The sequence below is a fragment of the Salvia hispanica genome, chromosome 1, assembly GCF_023119035.1.
Source record: "Salvia hispanica cultivar TCC Black 2014 chromosome 1, UniMelb_Shisp_WGS_1.0, whole genome shotgun sequence".
NCBI classification, from domain to species: domain Eukaryota; kingdom Viridiplantae; phylum Streptophyta; class Magnoliopsida; order Lamiales; family Lamiaceae; genus Salvia; species Salvia hispanica.
Window position 1 is genome coordinate 35,305,453 of NC_062965.1, and position 13,177 is coordinate 35,318,629.

At 39.2% G+C, this 13,177-nt stretch overlaps 2 protein-coding genes and 1 long non-coding RNA gene across 3 annotated transcripts; 1 reads left to right on the forward strand and 2 right to left on the reverse strand.

Moving 5' to 3' along the window:
* Positions 1-3,370: 3,370 nt before the first annotated feature.
* On the forward strand, positions 3,371-4,138 carry LOC125213557. The gene is made up of 3 exons (XR_007174966.1): positions 3,371-3,619; positions 3,813-3,946; positions 4,020-4,138. It is a non-coding gene; the product is annotated as an uncharacterized LOC125213557 (long non-coding RNA).
* Positions 4,139-5,652: 1,514 nt separating this feature from the next.
* On the reverse strand, positions 5,653-6,877 carry LOC125205730. The gene is made up of 3 exons (XM_048104823.1): positions 6,808-6,877; positions 6,370-6,725; positions 5,653-6,239 (listed from the first exon to the last, which is right to left on the reverse strand). Exons 1-3 carry the CDS (start codon positions 6,860-6,862, stop codon positions 5,730-5,732), a joined length of 921 nt encoding a protein of 306 aa, XP_047960780.1. The 5' UTR covers positions 6,863-6,877; the 3' UTR covers positions 5,653-5,729.
* Positions 6,878-11,956: 5,079 nt separating this feature from the next.
* LOC125195219 (cell division control protein 6 homolog) lies at positions 11,957-12,904 on the reverse strand. The gene is made up of 5 exons (XM_048093403.1): positions 12,863-12,904; positions 12,508-12,582; positions 12,349-12,425; positions 12,068-12,174; positions 11,957-11,994 (listed from the first exon to the last, which is right to left on the reverse strand). The coding sequence occupies exons 1-5, from the start codon at positions 12,902-12,904 to the stop codon at positions 11,957-11,959; spliced, it is 339 nt and encodes a 112-aa protein (XP_047949360.1).
* Positions 12,905-13,177: the final 273 nt, after the last annotated feature.

Here is a 13,177-nt window from a genome sequence, read left to right on the forward strand (position 1 = left end):
GATCATTACTTTGTAGGAAATTACTACCTTTGTGATAATGGATATGCAAATTGTGATGGATTCCTAACACCATATAAAAGTATCTGATATCATCTCAAAGAATGGGGCTCGGCTAGTGGGGCGCCTCAAAGCCCACATGAAATCTTCAATATGAGACATACACGTGCTCACAATATCATCGAACGTGCTTTCGCCGTTTTGAAAATGCGATGGGGGATACTGAGGAGTGCTTGTTACTACCCGGTGAAAGTTCAAACGCAACTCATTTTAGCATGTGTTCTTCTACATAACTATGCTAGAACAGCAATGCCAGTGGATCCCCTCGACGAACTCGCTGAGGTATATGACGAAGCCTTAGTCGCAGCTGCTGACGACCCAAATGTCCAAGGAGATTATATAGATTCTGTGGAGCCATCAAATGCTTGGACACAAATGCGTGATAACTTAGCGGGTTCCATGTGGGATGAGGTATTTATATTCGTGATTTCATAGACTAACCCAGCTTCGTGGCTTTTTTCAATATTATGCTAATTTCCTTCGGATTATCTACTTGTGCAGTATGCGAGTCACCATATTTGACCGCCACAAGCCATCTATTAATTAGCCTTGGACCGGAGCAGAATCTATCCACCGGGATATGCTACTGATGCCATAATAGTTGTTTAGCCTACTATGATCCATGTTTTTTGTTTAATCAAAACATCATATTGTAAGAGTTGGACGAATTATTTGCCTATTGCTTTTTAACCTTGCAACCAGGGGGGAAGTCCTTTCTGTCTTTTGATTTGCACAGATGTAATCCTCTTCTACACTGACTTTTGCCTTACATATGCAAATTATGATGGGTGATATACAATAAACATCGTGTTTTGGTTTACCTCAAATGTCCCTGATGCGAGTTGAAATACGAAGACAAAAGTGCACAATAAAAACATTTCCACAAGTACTGGCCATTACATAATATTTGTTAATATTTGCATAATTCCATGTTTCTATTGAAACATGAATATAAAAGGAGAGTACAAAACAGAGGCAGTAGCGTTTGCCTTTTCATAATATTGTTTAATATGTGCATAAGTCACGTTCCTATTGAAACATGAAGACAAAAGTGCACTAGGCCGATCATGCAACATGGGCATGGGTATTTAATCCATTCCATATTCAGGGGCGATGGAGATCACCCCGTGGATTTGGGTTGTTGGAAGCTTGCGATGATCCACCTGGTGATGACTTCGGGCTAGGCACATGGAGGTGGGCAGGCATAATGCATGTAAGTGCGGTTTTCCTTATGGCTTTCCCTCGAGGGCCTGGCACGTAGTAGACGGTAGGCGGCTTGTTCGAGGACTCTTGGTCCACCGACTCAACCTCTTCGTCAAAGAGCTTGTGCTTCACCTTTTCACCGATCACCATAACGGGTGAGTTCACCTCCTGAGAAAAGTCGCCCAACGTCAAGTCTATCACATTGCGGCGGGGGATGGTAGTGTCGGATAGCACGACGATTTCTTTAGGGACAACGACCTTCCATGTTTTGGTGCTCTCTTACTTCACATCCACTAGGCCGAAAAGGGTGGTGAGTCGTCGGTATTTCGGCTCATCTTCATAGTAGTATGCAGTGGCAAAGGGGTTCCCCTGCATAAGACACAAGCATCATATGATTCACTTCAACATAGCAAAGTGTTAAAATGGACGACGTATTACCTTAATTAGCTGTCCCCAGACTCTGTCGCAAGCATCGACAACCTTGAGGTGGGGATACCACCATACTCCATTGGTGAAGACAATGGCGTTAAAGGTCTCGTAGCGTGTTCCGAGGTGGACCACTCTAGCCTTCAGGTCGTCGATGCTGAAGGAGATAGCAGCAACTGCTTCGACCTTTGCGCGTGCCGCAACTAAAGCCTCGTCAGTTATGCCAGGTTGTTCATCACCTTGATGTTCCTTCATGGACACAAGTGTGGAAAGGAGGTGATCGTCTAATTCTGCTGACCACTTCCCTTCGAAGAAAAAATTAGCTTGTGAAGGAATGTTCATAATCTTCTTAGAGATATGACGAAATTAGTTGGTGAAGGATGTGTGGGTAGTGTTCAGTATTTATGTTTACCACAATTTAGAAAGTGGACTCTTGGTAACTTAACCAACATTGAATATTATGATTGACATATAACCACTAACCCAATTCAATGGTGTGAGGAGATCAATTTATTACCATCCATGCTCAAAGCAGAGCCGTCATTCCAAGTCGGCGGAGTGTTGATGTGGGTAGATGGATGCAATTAATAGCTGGGTGTAGGTATTATGGTCTTGGTAGGTAAACTCAACGTAAATGAGGACAAATATTTGTCCTTACTCATTGATTACATCTCCACCGAATTCATAAATAGAGGTCCTTGTTTCTCCAATCTATCAACTATGGCTGCAAATAGAATTAACCCCTCCCCCCCTTGTCAAGATCTATCACCCCCAAACGAACACCGAAAGTCTGGTAAGAAATCTTTGCAGTTTAATCATCTCTCAATGTCAGTTTGTAATACCATTTTGCATACATTTCAGCGGATTCCTCCTCAATGGGTTGAGCTATATGGACGAGATCTACCTCCCCAATGCTTCCTTGTCATGCCCCACGGCGGGAAATGGGTTGTGCAGTTGCTCAACGTGGAGAACGGATGCTATTTTCGGTCTGGCTGGTCTAGCTTCGCGAATGTGAACAATGTCAACAATGGGGATATACTCTTCTTCACCCGCTCCGGAGATGATGTTTTCCATGTAGTACCGACTACCAACTTGTGCATTAACTGGTTGCCCTCCATTATATGATTATGATGGTATGTATCTAGTTTTATCCATTTCATTCAATATGGTTCAATCTCACCCCAACGTATAGCACACACATAATATGATGCAAGGGCGTTGTGGCCCGTACCGGAGACTGACGTCTTGCCGGACCTGGATACAAGCGATGACTACGACTCATCAGATGCGTGTTCTCTTGCTTCTACTGACAACGACGATGTTCAATTGCATAAGTTGTCGCTAGTCGATGAACACCCATCATTCACGGTTACTTTCACAGAGACATCAATTACTAAGACATTGGTAAAATCGTCACCACTAGGGGTGAGCAAAAAATTCGAAAACCGAACATCCGAACCGATCCAAACCGAAAATTTGAAATTCGGTTCGGTTTGTTCGGTTTTTCGGTTCGGTTCGGTTTTAAGAATTGAAAAATTTTGGTTTTTCGGTTCGGTTCGGTTCGGGTGGCAAAAAAACCGAAAAACCGAATTTATATTTATTTATTTATTTATATTATATATATATATATATATATATATATATATATTACTATTATTTAATTATAACTAAAGTCTAAAATACAAGCCCTAATTGGAAAATTCAAGTTGAATCTGAGAACTGAGAAGTGAGAATCGTCCGCCGCACTCTTCCTCCCTCTAACCCTAATCCCTTCACCAACTCCATCCTCAGTCCGTCGCCGGTCGCCGGTCTGACCCCCCTCCAGCCGTCGCCCCTCCAGCTCCGGTCGCCTCCCCTGCTCCTGTCGCCCCTTCAGCTTTCACGCCGTCGTGTTCATTCTCTCCACACTTCACAGCTCGGCCTCCAACTCCAGGTAAATTCTACTTCATTCAATTGCATTCCTAATATGGAATTATAATTAATTCATTATTAGTTTTTACCTTTTGTTTCACATTCTATCAATGAAATTTTTAGATTGTTTCAGATTCTATGAATGAAATTTTAGATTGTTTCAGATTGTTCCACGCATAATGTTTCAGATTCTATGAATAAAATTTTTTTTCCAGATTTTGTGAATTAAATTTCAGATTAGTAGATGAAAAAAGTGTTGAGTATCTTGTTTGTGGTCAAAATTGGCTTCGCAAGTCTTCCAAGTTTAGTGTTGAAGAAATTCTTGAAGATGTCCAAAAGATAGAAGAAGGTAGTTTTATACATTTAAGTTTTTTGTTATTGATTATTTCATTCATTGTACTTATATAACTCTTTTTGTGTAGGTATTGCATTGATGTCTACTCAAGATTCAACAAATTAATCAATCTCCATTATTTGTTGAAACTTGCACTTGTTAGACAATATTGAAGACTTTGTCATGGAACTTCATTTTGGTTTTATTTTGATGTAATATGTTGGAACTTAGACATTTTGGTTGATGTTTTTTGTTGTGGAATATTGATTGCATTGTTGGTTGATGCTTTGATGGATTATGGATATTATTATTGTTATGTTTTGTAGGTTGAAAATTTCTAAGTTACTGTTATTCTGTTTTGTTTTTTTTTCCTCCAGATTTCGGTTTTTATTTTTGGTTTTAGGATTTTCGGATTTTCGGTTTTTTATATAATTTCGGTTTTTCGGTTTAATTCGGTTTTTTATGTTCGGTTTTCGGCTTTTCGGGTTTCGGTTTTTCGGTTTTCGGTTTCGGTTCGGTTTTGATTTTACCCTAAGTTCGGTTTTTCGGGTTCGGTTCGGTTTGGGCGAAAAATCGAACCGAAACCCGAATGCACACCCCTAGCCACCACCAACTGCCTCCTTTTGAAACCAAGTGGCTTGCTCAATTTATTAATGCCGATTCATTTCCACTCTTTGTAGGAGATTCCAATCAGCTTTTGGGATAATTACATCCGTGAAAGTGCCCTAGAAGATGCGACTTATTTCACAGTTGGTGGTTGGACGTGGGAAATGCGGATCGCAAAGAAAAATGGTAAGATTCGGGTCAAGCGTGGATGGAGCCACTTCAAGCAAGTGAATCGACTCAAGAAAGGTATGAGATGTTGTTTCTATCTTGTGGACACAGAGGAGGTGCACTTCTATGTAACAATCCATCCATAACCACAGTCGGCAAACAAGAAGGTATTACAAACTGAACAACTAGTGTTATTACTTACACTTCACTTGCATCTTTTGCTAATTTTACCCGCTGCACACATGTAGAATGCTAATGATTTAGGACTGTGAATGTAGTTTTTGACTATGTATAATAACTAAGACAAATCGGATACTTCATAACTGTTGTTCTCTGCATGCATCTATTGAATGGGTTGGATGTAGTTTGTGCTCAATGTTGATATTCATGAACTATGCATATTGTTTGCAGTATCCAACTTAAAGTACCAACAAGTAAGCAAACCATAATTCATTAGTAGTGGCCTACAATGCATACCATATTCACATTACAAAAAAAGTAAGACACTGTAATGTGCCTTTTGCTTGTGGCCTAAGTAGTTCGACAAAAGTCTAGTTCAAACCATTCCCTAACCCAACACAAACCACGACCCTGCCATAATATTATATAGTTCGACAAAAGACTAGTTCATACCATCACCAAAAACCAACAAACACCACGCCCCTGCCATACTACTCCCTCCGTCCCACTTAAGATGACACGTTTTCCTTTTTAGTTTGTCCCAACTAAGATGACTTATTTCCTTTTTTGGTAATTTTCTCTCTCCAATTAATACATTCAACCACTTTTTCTCACTCCTATTAAAATATCCATCTTTCTTTATCTCTCTACTTTAATACTTACACTCACCTTCTCTCTCTCCAATTAAACACTTTAACCAATAACTCCTAAAATCACGTGCCGGCTAAGCAATGTGTCATCTTAGCCGGGACGGAGGGAGTAGTTGCTAGTGTAATGCTCAAGCGCATGCCACACATAGGGTTGACGTGCACCCTCCGGCAGACTCATGAAGTAGTCAAGCCGTTCAACCCTCGCAAGTATAGCGTCCGAAGCAATGAACACCTGAGACAGGGTGAGCCCTGGAACTCATCATCTGAAACACCTCCTTCCTTGCCTTAGTGACGTCGAACTCATATCCAATGCGAGCCGATAAACGGTCAAGCCTTGCATTTGTGTCATCGTGTAATTTACCAGTGACATCGATAAGACCATCAAATGCATCACCCCTTTTACGCTTCTTCTTTGCAGCAGGACGTTCACTGTCCACAACGTTGCTGTGGACGCTGTCGGTGTGGTCATCAGCTGTTCCATGATCATTCATACCGACTCCTTCGTACCCATCGTCCCATCCCGGTTGGCTTTCATTCAAGTGGCGTCCCGTGTTTGAATCACGGGATCCGGAGCCGTTAATTTCATTAGCACGGTCAGTATCTTGGGCGCTGTGGCCGCTAGCCCGATCCTTCCCGAAGACCATCTTCCAGTCATTGTAATACGGCCACGACTTGTAGCGAAGAAAACGAGCACCACTGTCAGCCTGAAACAACCAAACAAAGCCCTTCAGTTGGGAAATTGATGATACAAAACTAACTAACCCACCAAATATTCTGGAATGGTAAATATATGCTACAAAATAATCGATAGGTAACCATAAAACTTGCAACAACCTTGATTATTTCACTCCAAATATGCTCGTCACAGTCGATTTTGTAGTCGCCGTGGTTGTTGAACCCAACACCACTCCGTTCCAGTATATTACCCACAGCAGAGTAAAACTTTTTCCAAGTGTGAAGCTTCGATGTGAATTGGGGGCTGACCCTCAAATCAGTGTTCGGGAACTCACGGCGCATGGATTCTTCCAACTTTTGGAGATACCCTTGTCTGAATCTGTTGTCGGACTTCCATCCAGTAGCAACCAACTCTTTCAGAGAAGCTATGAAGTGCATATCCTCCCTGTCGCTCCATGCCCTCCGAGAGCGGTCATCACGGCTCCGCTGTCGAGAGGTCCGCCCTCCTCCAATAGCTGAAAAATCAGAACGAATAGGACTCGGATAAATTTATAAATAATCAAAACTTTAAGCCGGATGCATTCAAATGAGGCGTACCTTGACTGCCACTTCCTCCTACACGCATGTGCTCTTTTCGCCTTGAATCCCCCATTGAATGAGCTTGAACTTCAATTAATGTGGTTGGTGTAATTGAATGCCAATGGGACAATGCTATTTAACAATGATTTGTGGAATTAGGGCTGAACATTTCATTTCCCGCGCACGGATTTGCAAAATATCAGTTTAGTGCCTTTTGGGAAAAGATGGCGGGGGATTATTTTGGGGGAAATTTGAAGAAGAGTCACAAGGGTATCTAGAAGGGGCAAAATTGGGTTATCAACAAATAAATGGGGAGAAAATTGGCAGATTAACTTTTATCTGAAATTAGGGGAGGGTCTACCAAACGTGGGGCATGATAATATTGATAATAGTCAATGCTACCAAAAAGGTGATGGGATTTGATGCAATCATGCCTAATCCAATTTGAATATCCATTTTAGAATCCTAACATGTGAGATCCCAACCCTACTACCAAACGCCTCCGTATAGAAATCTTATCCCTTCTCTTTTACTCTATTATTTGTGGGCTTCACCATCTACAACACAACTACTTTTCTCCTTCTCTTTTACTACTACTTTACTAATTACACCTTAAAACTAATGTCAACCCCAAATTACCTATTTTATGGAACGAAGGAAATATGTATGTGACTGATTTCTTTTTGGTTGTTGTTTTGGGAATATGACAAAAAATATTCCTTCTATTCCATAGTAGTAGAATCATTTTTCTATTTTAGGCGTTCTATAGTAGTATTTCCTTTTTTTTAGTAAAAAGTAACACATTTTCCACTCTTACTTTTTCCTCTCTTACTTTATTATCTCTATTTTTTCTTCTCTCCTACTTTATTAGTATCTTTTTATTTACTAATACGTTACACACATTTTTCTTAATTTCCTTGTCGGAAAGAAATGTCTCTATTACTATGGAACGAAAGGAGTAGTTAGAGTAGAGAGAAAGTAAATTAAGAGAGATCTTACATTCTACTAATATTAATTTTACTATCTTTTCTCTTCATCTTTTTTACCTTACTCATTGTGCATTAAAACTCTTTTTTTTTAACACACATATTATAAATATGTGGGGAGTATTTCATTATAATTAAGAATGAAGAATTAAATAAATTTATCATTCTCTCCCAACAATCTTTTCATTCTCTTGTTATTTCTCTTCAATTTATTTCTGAATACGTATTAATCCCTAATTAATACTCTCTCCGTCCCACTAGAATATGCATTATTTCCTTTTTAGTCTGTTCCACAAGAATATGCACTTTCTAATTTTGAAACATTTTTCTCTTTAATGAGGTGAGACCCATTATCCACTAAAAATATTGTATTCTTTTTCTCTCTATATCTCTCTTACTTTACCAATTTTGCATTAAAACACGGGCCGAACCCAAAGTGCATATTCTTTGTGGACGGAGGGAGTTCTACGTATCACTGGTGCTTTCATTCTCGAACTCATGGTTATTCCTTGCCCCCTCGACTTTCTGGTGTAGATGTCATCAGATGGACCTAGGGATGTCATTCGGATTGGCCTGTCGGGTTTCGGGCCAACCCTATTCAGGTTACGGGTCTATCAGGTACGGGCTAATTGGGTTGTGATTTCTTTCGGATTATAAAAGTTTGACCGACCCTAATCCTAAAAGGTCGGATTTCAGGCTAGCCCAGGCGGTTAATCGGGTTGCTACCGATAAGATTAACATGTCATTAATCCAATAAATAATTATGAAAATTAGTTATATTCATAAAATGTAAAATATTTAATTATGATATATTTGTGATATATGCTTAAACTCAATCATAAAGATGATCAAATACTAATATTTGAGATATTTCGTGAAATTTTAGTGCATATTTAGAAATTTAAATATTTTTCACTGAATTTTAAATTTATAATTTATTATCAATTATTATATTAACAAAAATTCAATATGCAATTTATTTATTTACTATAAAATTGAAAGATATTTTTGTAGTTATTTATATTATAAAATTAAAATCAATGAAGTGTCGAATTAAAAGTTAAAAAATAGAATATAGAAATTTTATTGGATTTTCAGGCCAGCTCATCGGGTTTTCGGATCTAGTCCTAACGGATTGCGAGTTAATCGGGTACAGGCTAATCAGGTTATAATTTTATCGTGCTAGAAATTTCTAATCCTAACCCTATTAATTTGGCAGCTATTCGGATCAGCCCACGGGCTACGGGCTATACTGACATACCTAGATGGACAATAGATATTCAACACGCTAATCATAGATTCATAGTAGCGTCTTTAGATTAAACTTTAAACACATGACATCTATACAGTCAGCATCTTCAGAAAGACAACCTTTTTTTTTCAAAATTCATCCTAAGGGCATCCGTAATGGTGCGGACGATGCGACGCGTTTCCGTTTTTTTTTTAGTTTTATTCAATTTTCAAAACCTATATATAACTCTCATTTTCACTTCATTTTTCACTCTCTTCACTCTCAAATTCACACTACATTGTCTACATTTCAAGCAAAATGGATTCCGGAGATTACCTAAATCCGAATAGTCCGATGTTCGGTGGTGCACAATGGCCGGGTACAGAACCCAACGAATACTGGCCATTCGACACCAACACCGAGTACGATCCCGACTTCAGCACCGACTCGTACTGGCTGTCCGACTTGGAGCCGTCTCCCCACCGCCGCCGCCGCGTCTAGCTCCGCCACCAAGAAGAAGCGGACCAAGACACGAGCCCAGAAGTTGCCTTTAACGGAGGAGTGGGAAGAGTTCGCCCCGGGAAGGACGAACTACTCCGATCCTAAATCCATCGTCTAGACGAGATGTTGGATTGATGTTTCAGAGAATCCGGTGTTCGCCAACAACCAAAAGGTGACTGCGTAGTGGGAGCGCATCGCCGAGAAATACAACGCGGCCAAGTCGGAGTACACCTACATGCGCCACAGGGAGCAGCTCCGCAAGCACTGGGATCAAATAAAGAAGCAGGTGGGGGAGTACGAGAAGTGCGAGAGGGAGCAGGGCGGTGGCGAGAGTCTGGCGGATGTGCGGGACAAAGCTATGCAGTCGTACATGTCATTGTACGGCTATTCAAGCACTACCAGTCCTGGGCGCTCTTGAGCGACAAGCAGAAGTTCGTTGGTGGTGTGATTCCCCCATCAACGGCGGCGAGGAAGAGGGCGTCGAAGCGCACCTTCACTGATTATACAAGTAGCGAGAGTGGCACGTCTCCAATGGACTTCAACAATCCGGTGTTCGACGATGAGAGTTCCGGCACACCGATGTCCTCCCGACGTCCACCTGGCATCAAGCTTGCCAAGGCCAAGGCCAAGGCGACCACATCCACCGCGGCGCCGTCTGACCAGCCCCCGAGCCCGAGCCTGAGTGCGACCTCGAGCGAGACTTCGGCTGCGTCGCATGCCTATACGGATTTGGTGGCCTCCTCTGACTACAGGACGTTGTTGGACGCGCACAACGCTCTGATGCAGGCGACCAACCCGGCTCAAAGAGAAGGCATCCAGCGGATGATCGATGGCCTTAGCCGAAGGTTGGGACTACTCTAGACGAGCCGATGGGGCATTTTTTTAAATTTCTTAGTTTGTAACTTTTTTTTAATTTCTTATTTTGTAACTTTTTTTTAATTAAGTAAATGTAGGATTTGCCTTAATTGTGTTGTTTTTATTTTTTTATTTTGCTTGATAAATTTGCATAAATTATATAAATACAAAATAGAAGTAATATGCTTAAGGCGTCGCTTAGGGCGGGCTATAGTCTGCCCCACTGCAGGTGGAATGGGAGGAGGATAAAAATGCTTACGTGGCGGTACATAGGGCGTCGCTTAGAGCGTCCCATTGTGGATGCCCTAAATTTGTCATTTGGCATCTTCAGAATGCATTTTTTTTCCAAATTCATCCTAAATTTGGACTTTGCCGTCAAGTGAATAATTACTTTTTAGAATGCATCGTATCGCATTGATTATTTACAAGTGAATGATTTTAACCAATTAAAATTTTTGATTTATAAAACTGCAACTAATTGATTAGTACTTTCTCTGTTAAAAAAAATAGTCTCAATTATGGACCCACAAATTTAATGAAAAATTAGTATAGTAAAAGAGATGAGAAAAAAAAATAGATAAAGTTTGAGAGAGAAAGTGAAAAAAATAAGTGAGAGAGGAGAAAAGATAAAGAAAAAAAAATGGATAGAATATAAGAGAATGTGTTCATTTTTCAAATGGGGCAAAATGAAACTAATAGTAGTATTTTTTAAGAACGGTGAGTATCATATTGCATTACTTGAATATTAGATTTTAACTAGTATACCACCTGTGCGATGCACAGATCTTAAATTACTTTATAATAATCTAATATCTACACTACGTAAAACAAAAATGATTATATATGTAATAACAATTAGATATTAACAAATTTAGTAAAAATTGGCAAATAATTCAACACATGACATTGGTTGTAGTTGAAAAGGGCATTTCAGACTTCATCAAGATATAGTAAACAAACTCAGATTGCAGAACTTTCGACTTGGTTTTGTACATTTAAATAAGACTATTTCGAAATATACAATCTCAATGGCAAAAGAAATGGTATATTTTTTTTTTTTTTTTCTTCAGCAAATAAATGGTACAATTCCAACACATAAAAATTGAGTCACACATCTTCTTGAGCATCACCTTATTTATTTGCTTTAATGAATTCTCTGTACTCTTTCTTCATCTTCACACCCGATACAGTCCTGCACATTCAAATTAAAATCAAGATCAACAAAAATATAGTACTAACATTTTTTATTTTTCTCAACGACAACGTTTTAGATTCTAACAATGTATTATACAAAGATAAGGCACTCATTATCCATGCGGCATGAGCAAAAACATCACAAAGCTATCTAGATAATATGAAAAATTATCTTGGTGCTATATCCGAGACGAATGCAACGGGTTGTAGTCCATAAAGGAATCGAAATATTGATGGTTAGGACAAAAAATACCATTTTTGACGCTCCAAATTTAACCAACCTGATCATTTCCTTGTTCTTGAAAAATTGTACACAAGGTGTGCCATGATTCCTGCAGCCTCAGCTATTTCTGGATCTTCCTCGATGTCAATCTCGATCAAATGGACGTGCTAGTCGAATTCATCTATGTCCTGCCAAGTCAATAGCATTAGCAACCCCTGCGTACAAGTTAAAGAGATTAAAACCAACTCTCAGGGTGAATCTTCAACCTTGTAAGGTCTTTTAACATACCTAGCAAAATACACTTGGAGAAAGGCAGTGTTGTTAGCATGAAAAGATCATGAAGCACAGCTCGAGATCTGTTAATCAAATAATCCAGCTCATCAGCTATAGCCAATCTGTAACCATAATTGAAGTATTCAGTGAGTTGAGAAACAATAGAATTCGTAGAACTTGAATGCATATCCTACATAATGGCAACTAAAGATTTACTTAACCAAGAAATAAACTGTATAAAATGTGAACTATCATGTCTTATGCTTAAGGAACAGAAAAAGGCACATGACACTCACATCATCTTCATGCCAGGGGTCTGTTGAGAATACAAGTTCTGAAGCTGCTGCAAAGATGATGTAGAACGACTACGTTTCTTCCCAGAATGGTTTTGCTCAAAAATATATAACAGCAAGGTGGTCTTGGTTTGAAATCACTCGTACATAGCATCAACATACCTTGCTAAAAATATCATTCATGTTTGCAAGAGAAGTGCAATTGATGGGCAAGACATCTGGATACTGTATACATTCCTGTTCCCCACAGAAAAGAAAATGCATATAGATGATAACACTGAATTGTAGGAAAAGCATGTTGTTTATCACAAACGGAACATTTCATCTACTTAAGCTAAAATTCAATCCTTAATCAAGATCAAAGGAAAATTTTGATTGAGGCTCCTAATTCATGAAACAAACATGGGAACCCAAAATTTCACATAGACATATTACTTAATAGCATCAGTGAATATCATGCTATTCAAATTTTCTGTATCTAAGAAAAAAATAATTTTAGATGCAGCAGGAATGAAACCTCATTTGCCCAATCGGCAAGCATCACTTTTACTTTTGCCATCGTAGATGAAAAACTTCCATTGTAGTGATATACTCCTAACCTCCCACTCACTCCACTTAATCACATGTTTGTAGGCTTTAATTATACATTTTTAATTTAATATAATTTTTTAAATTTAATGGAAATCTTGTAAATTTCTCCAAAACTCCCCTTTTATATATTGTATAGATTACAATTGATAATTACATAGAATGATAGAATTGGTTTTTGATTTCTAGATCGGTTTCCCACCAAAATATGAACAGAATTGTATACACTTACTCAGACTGCAAG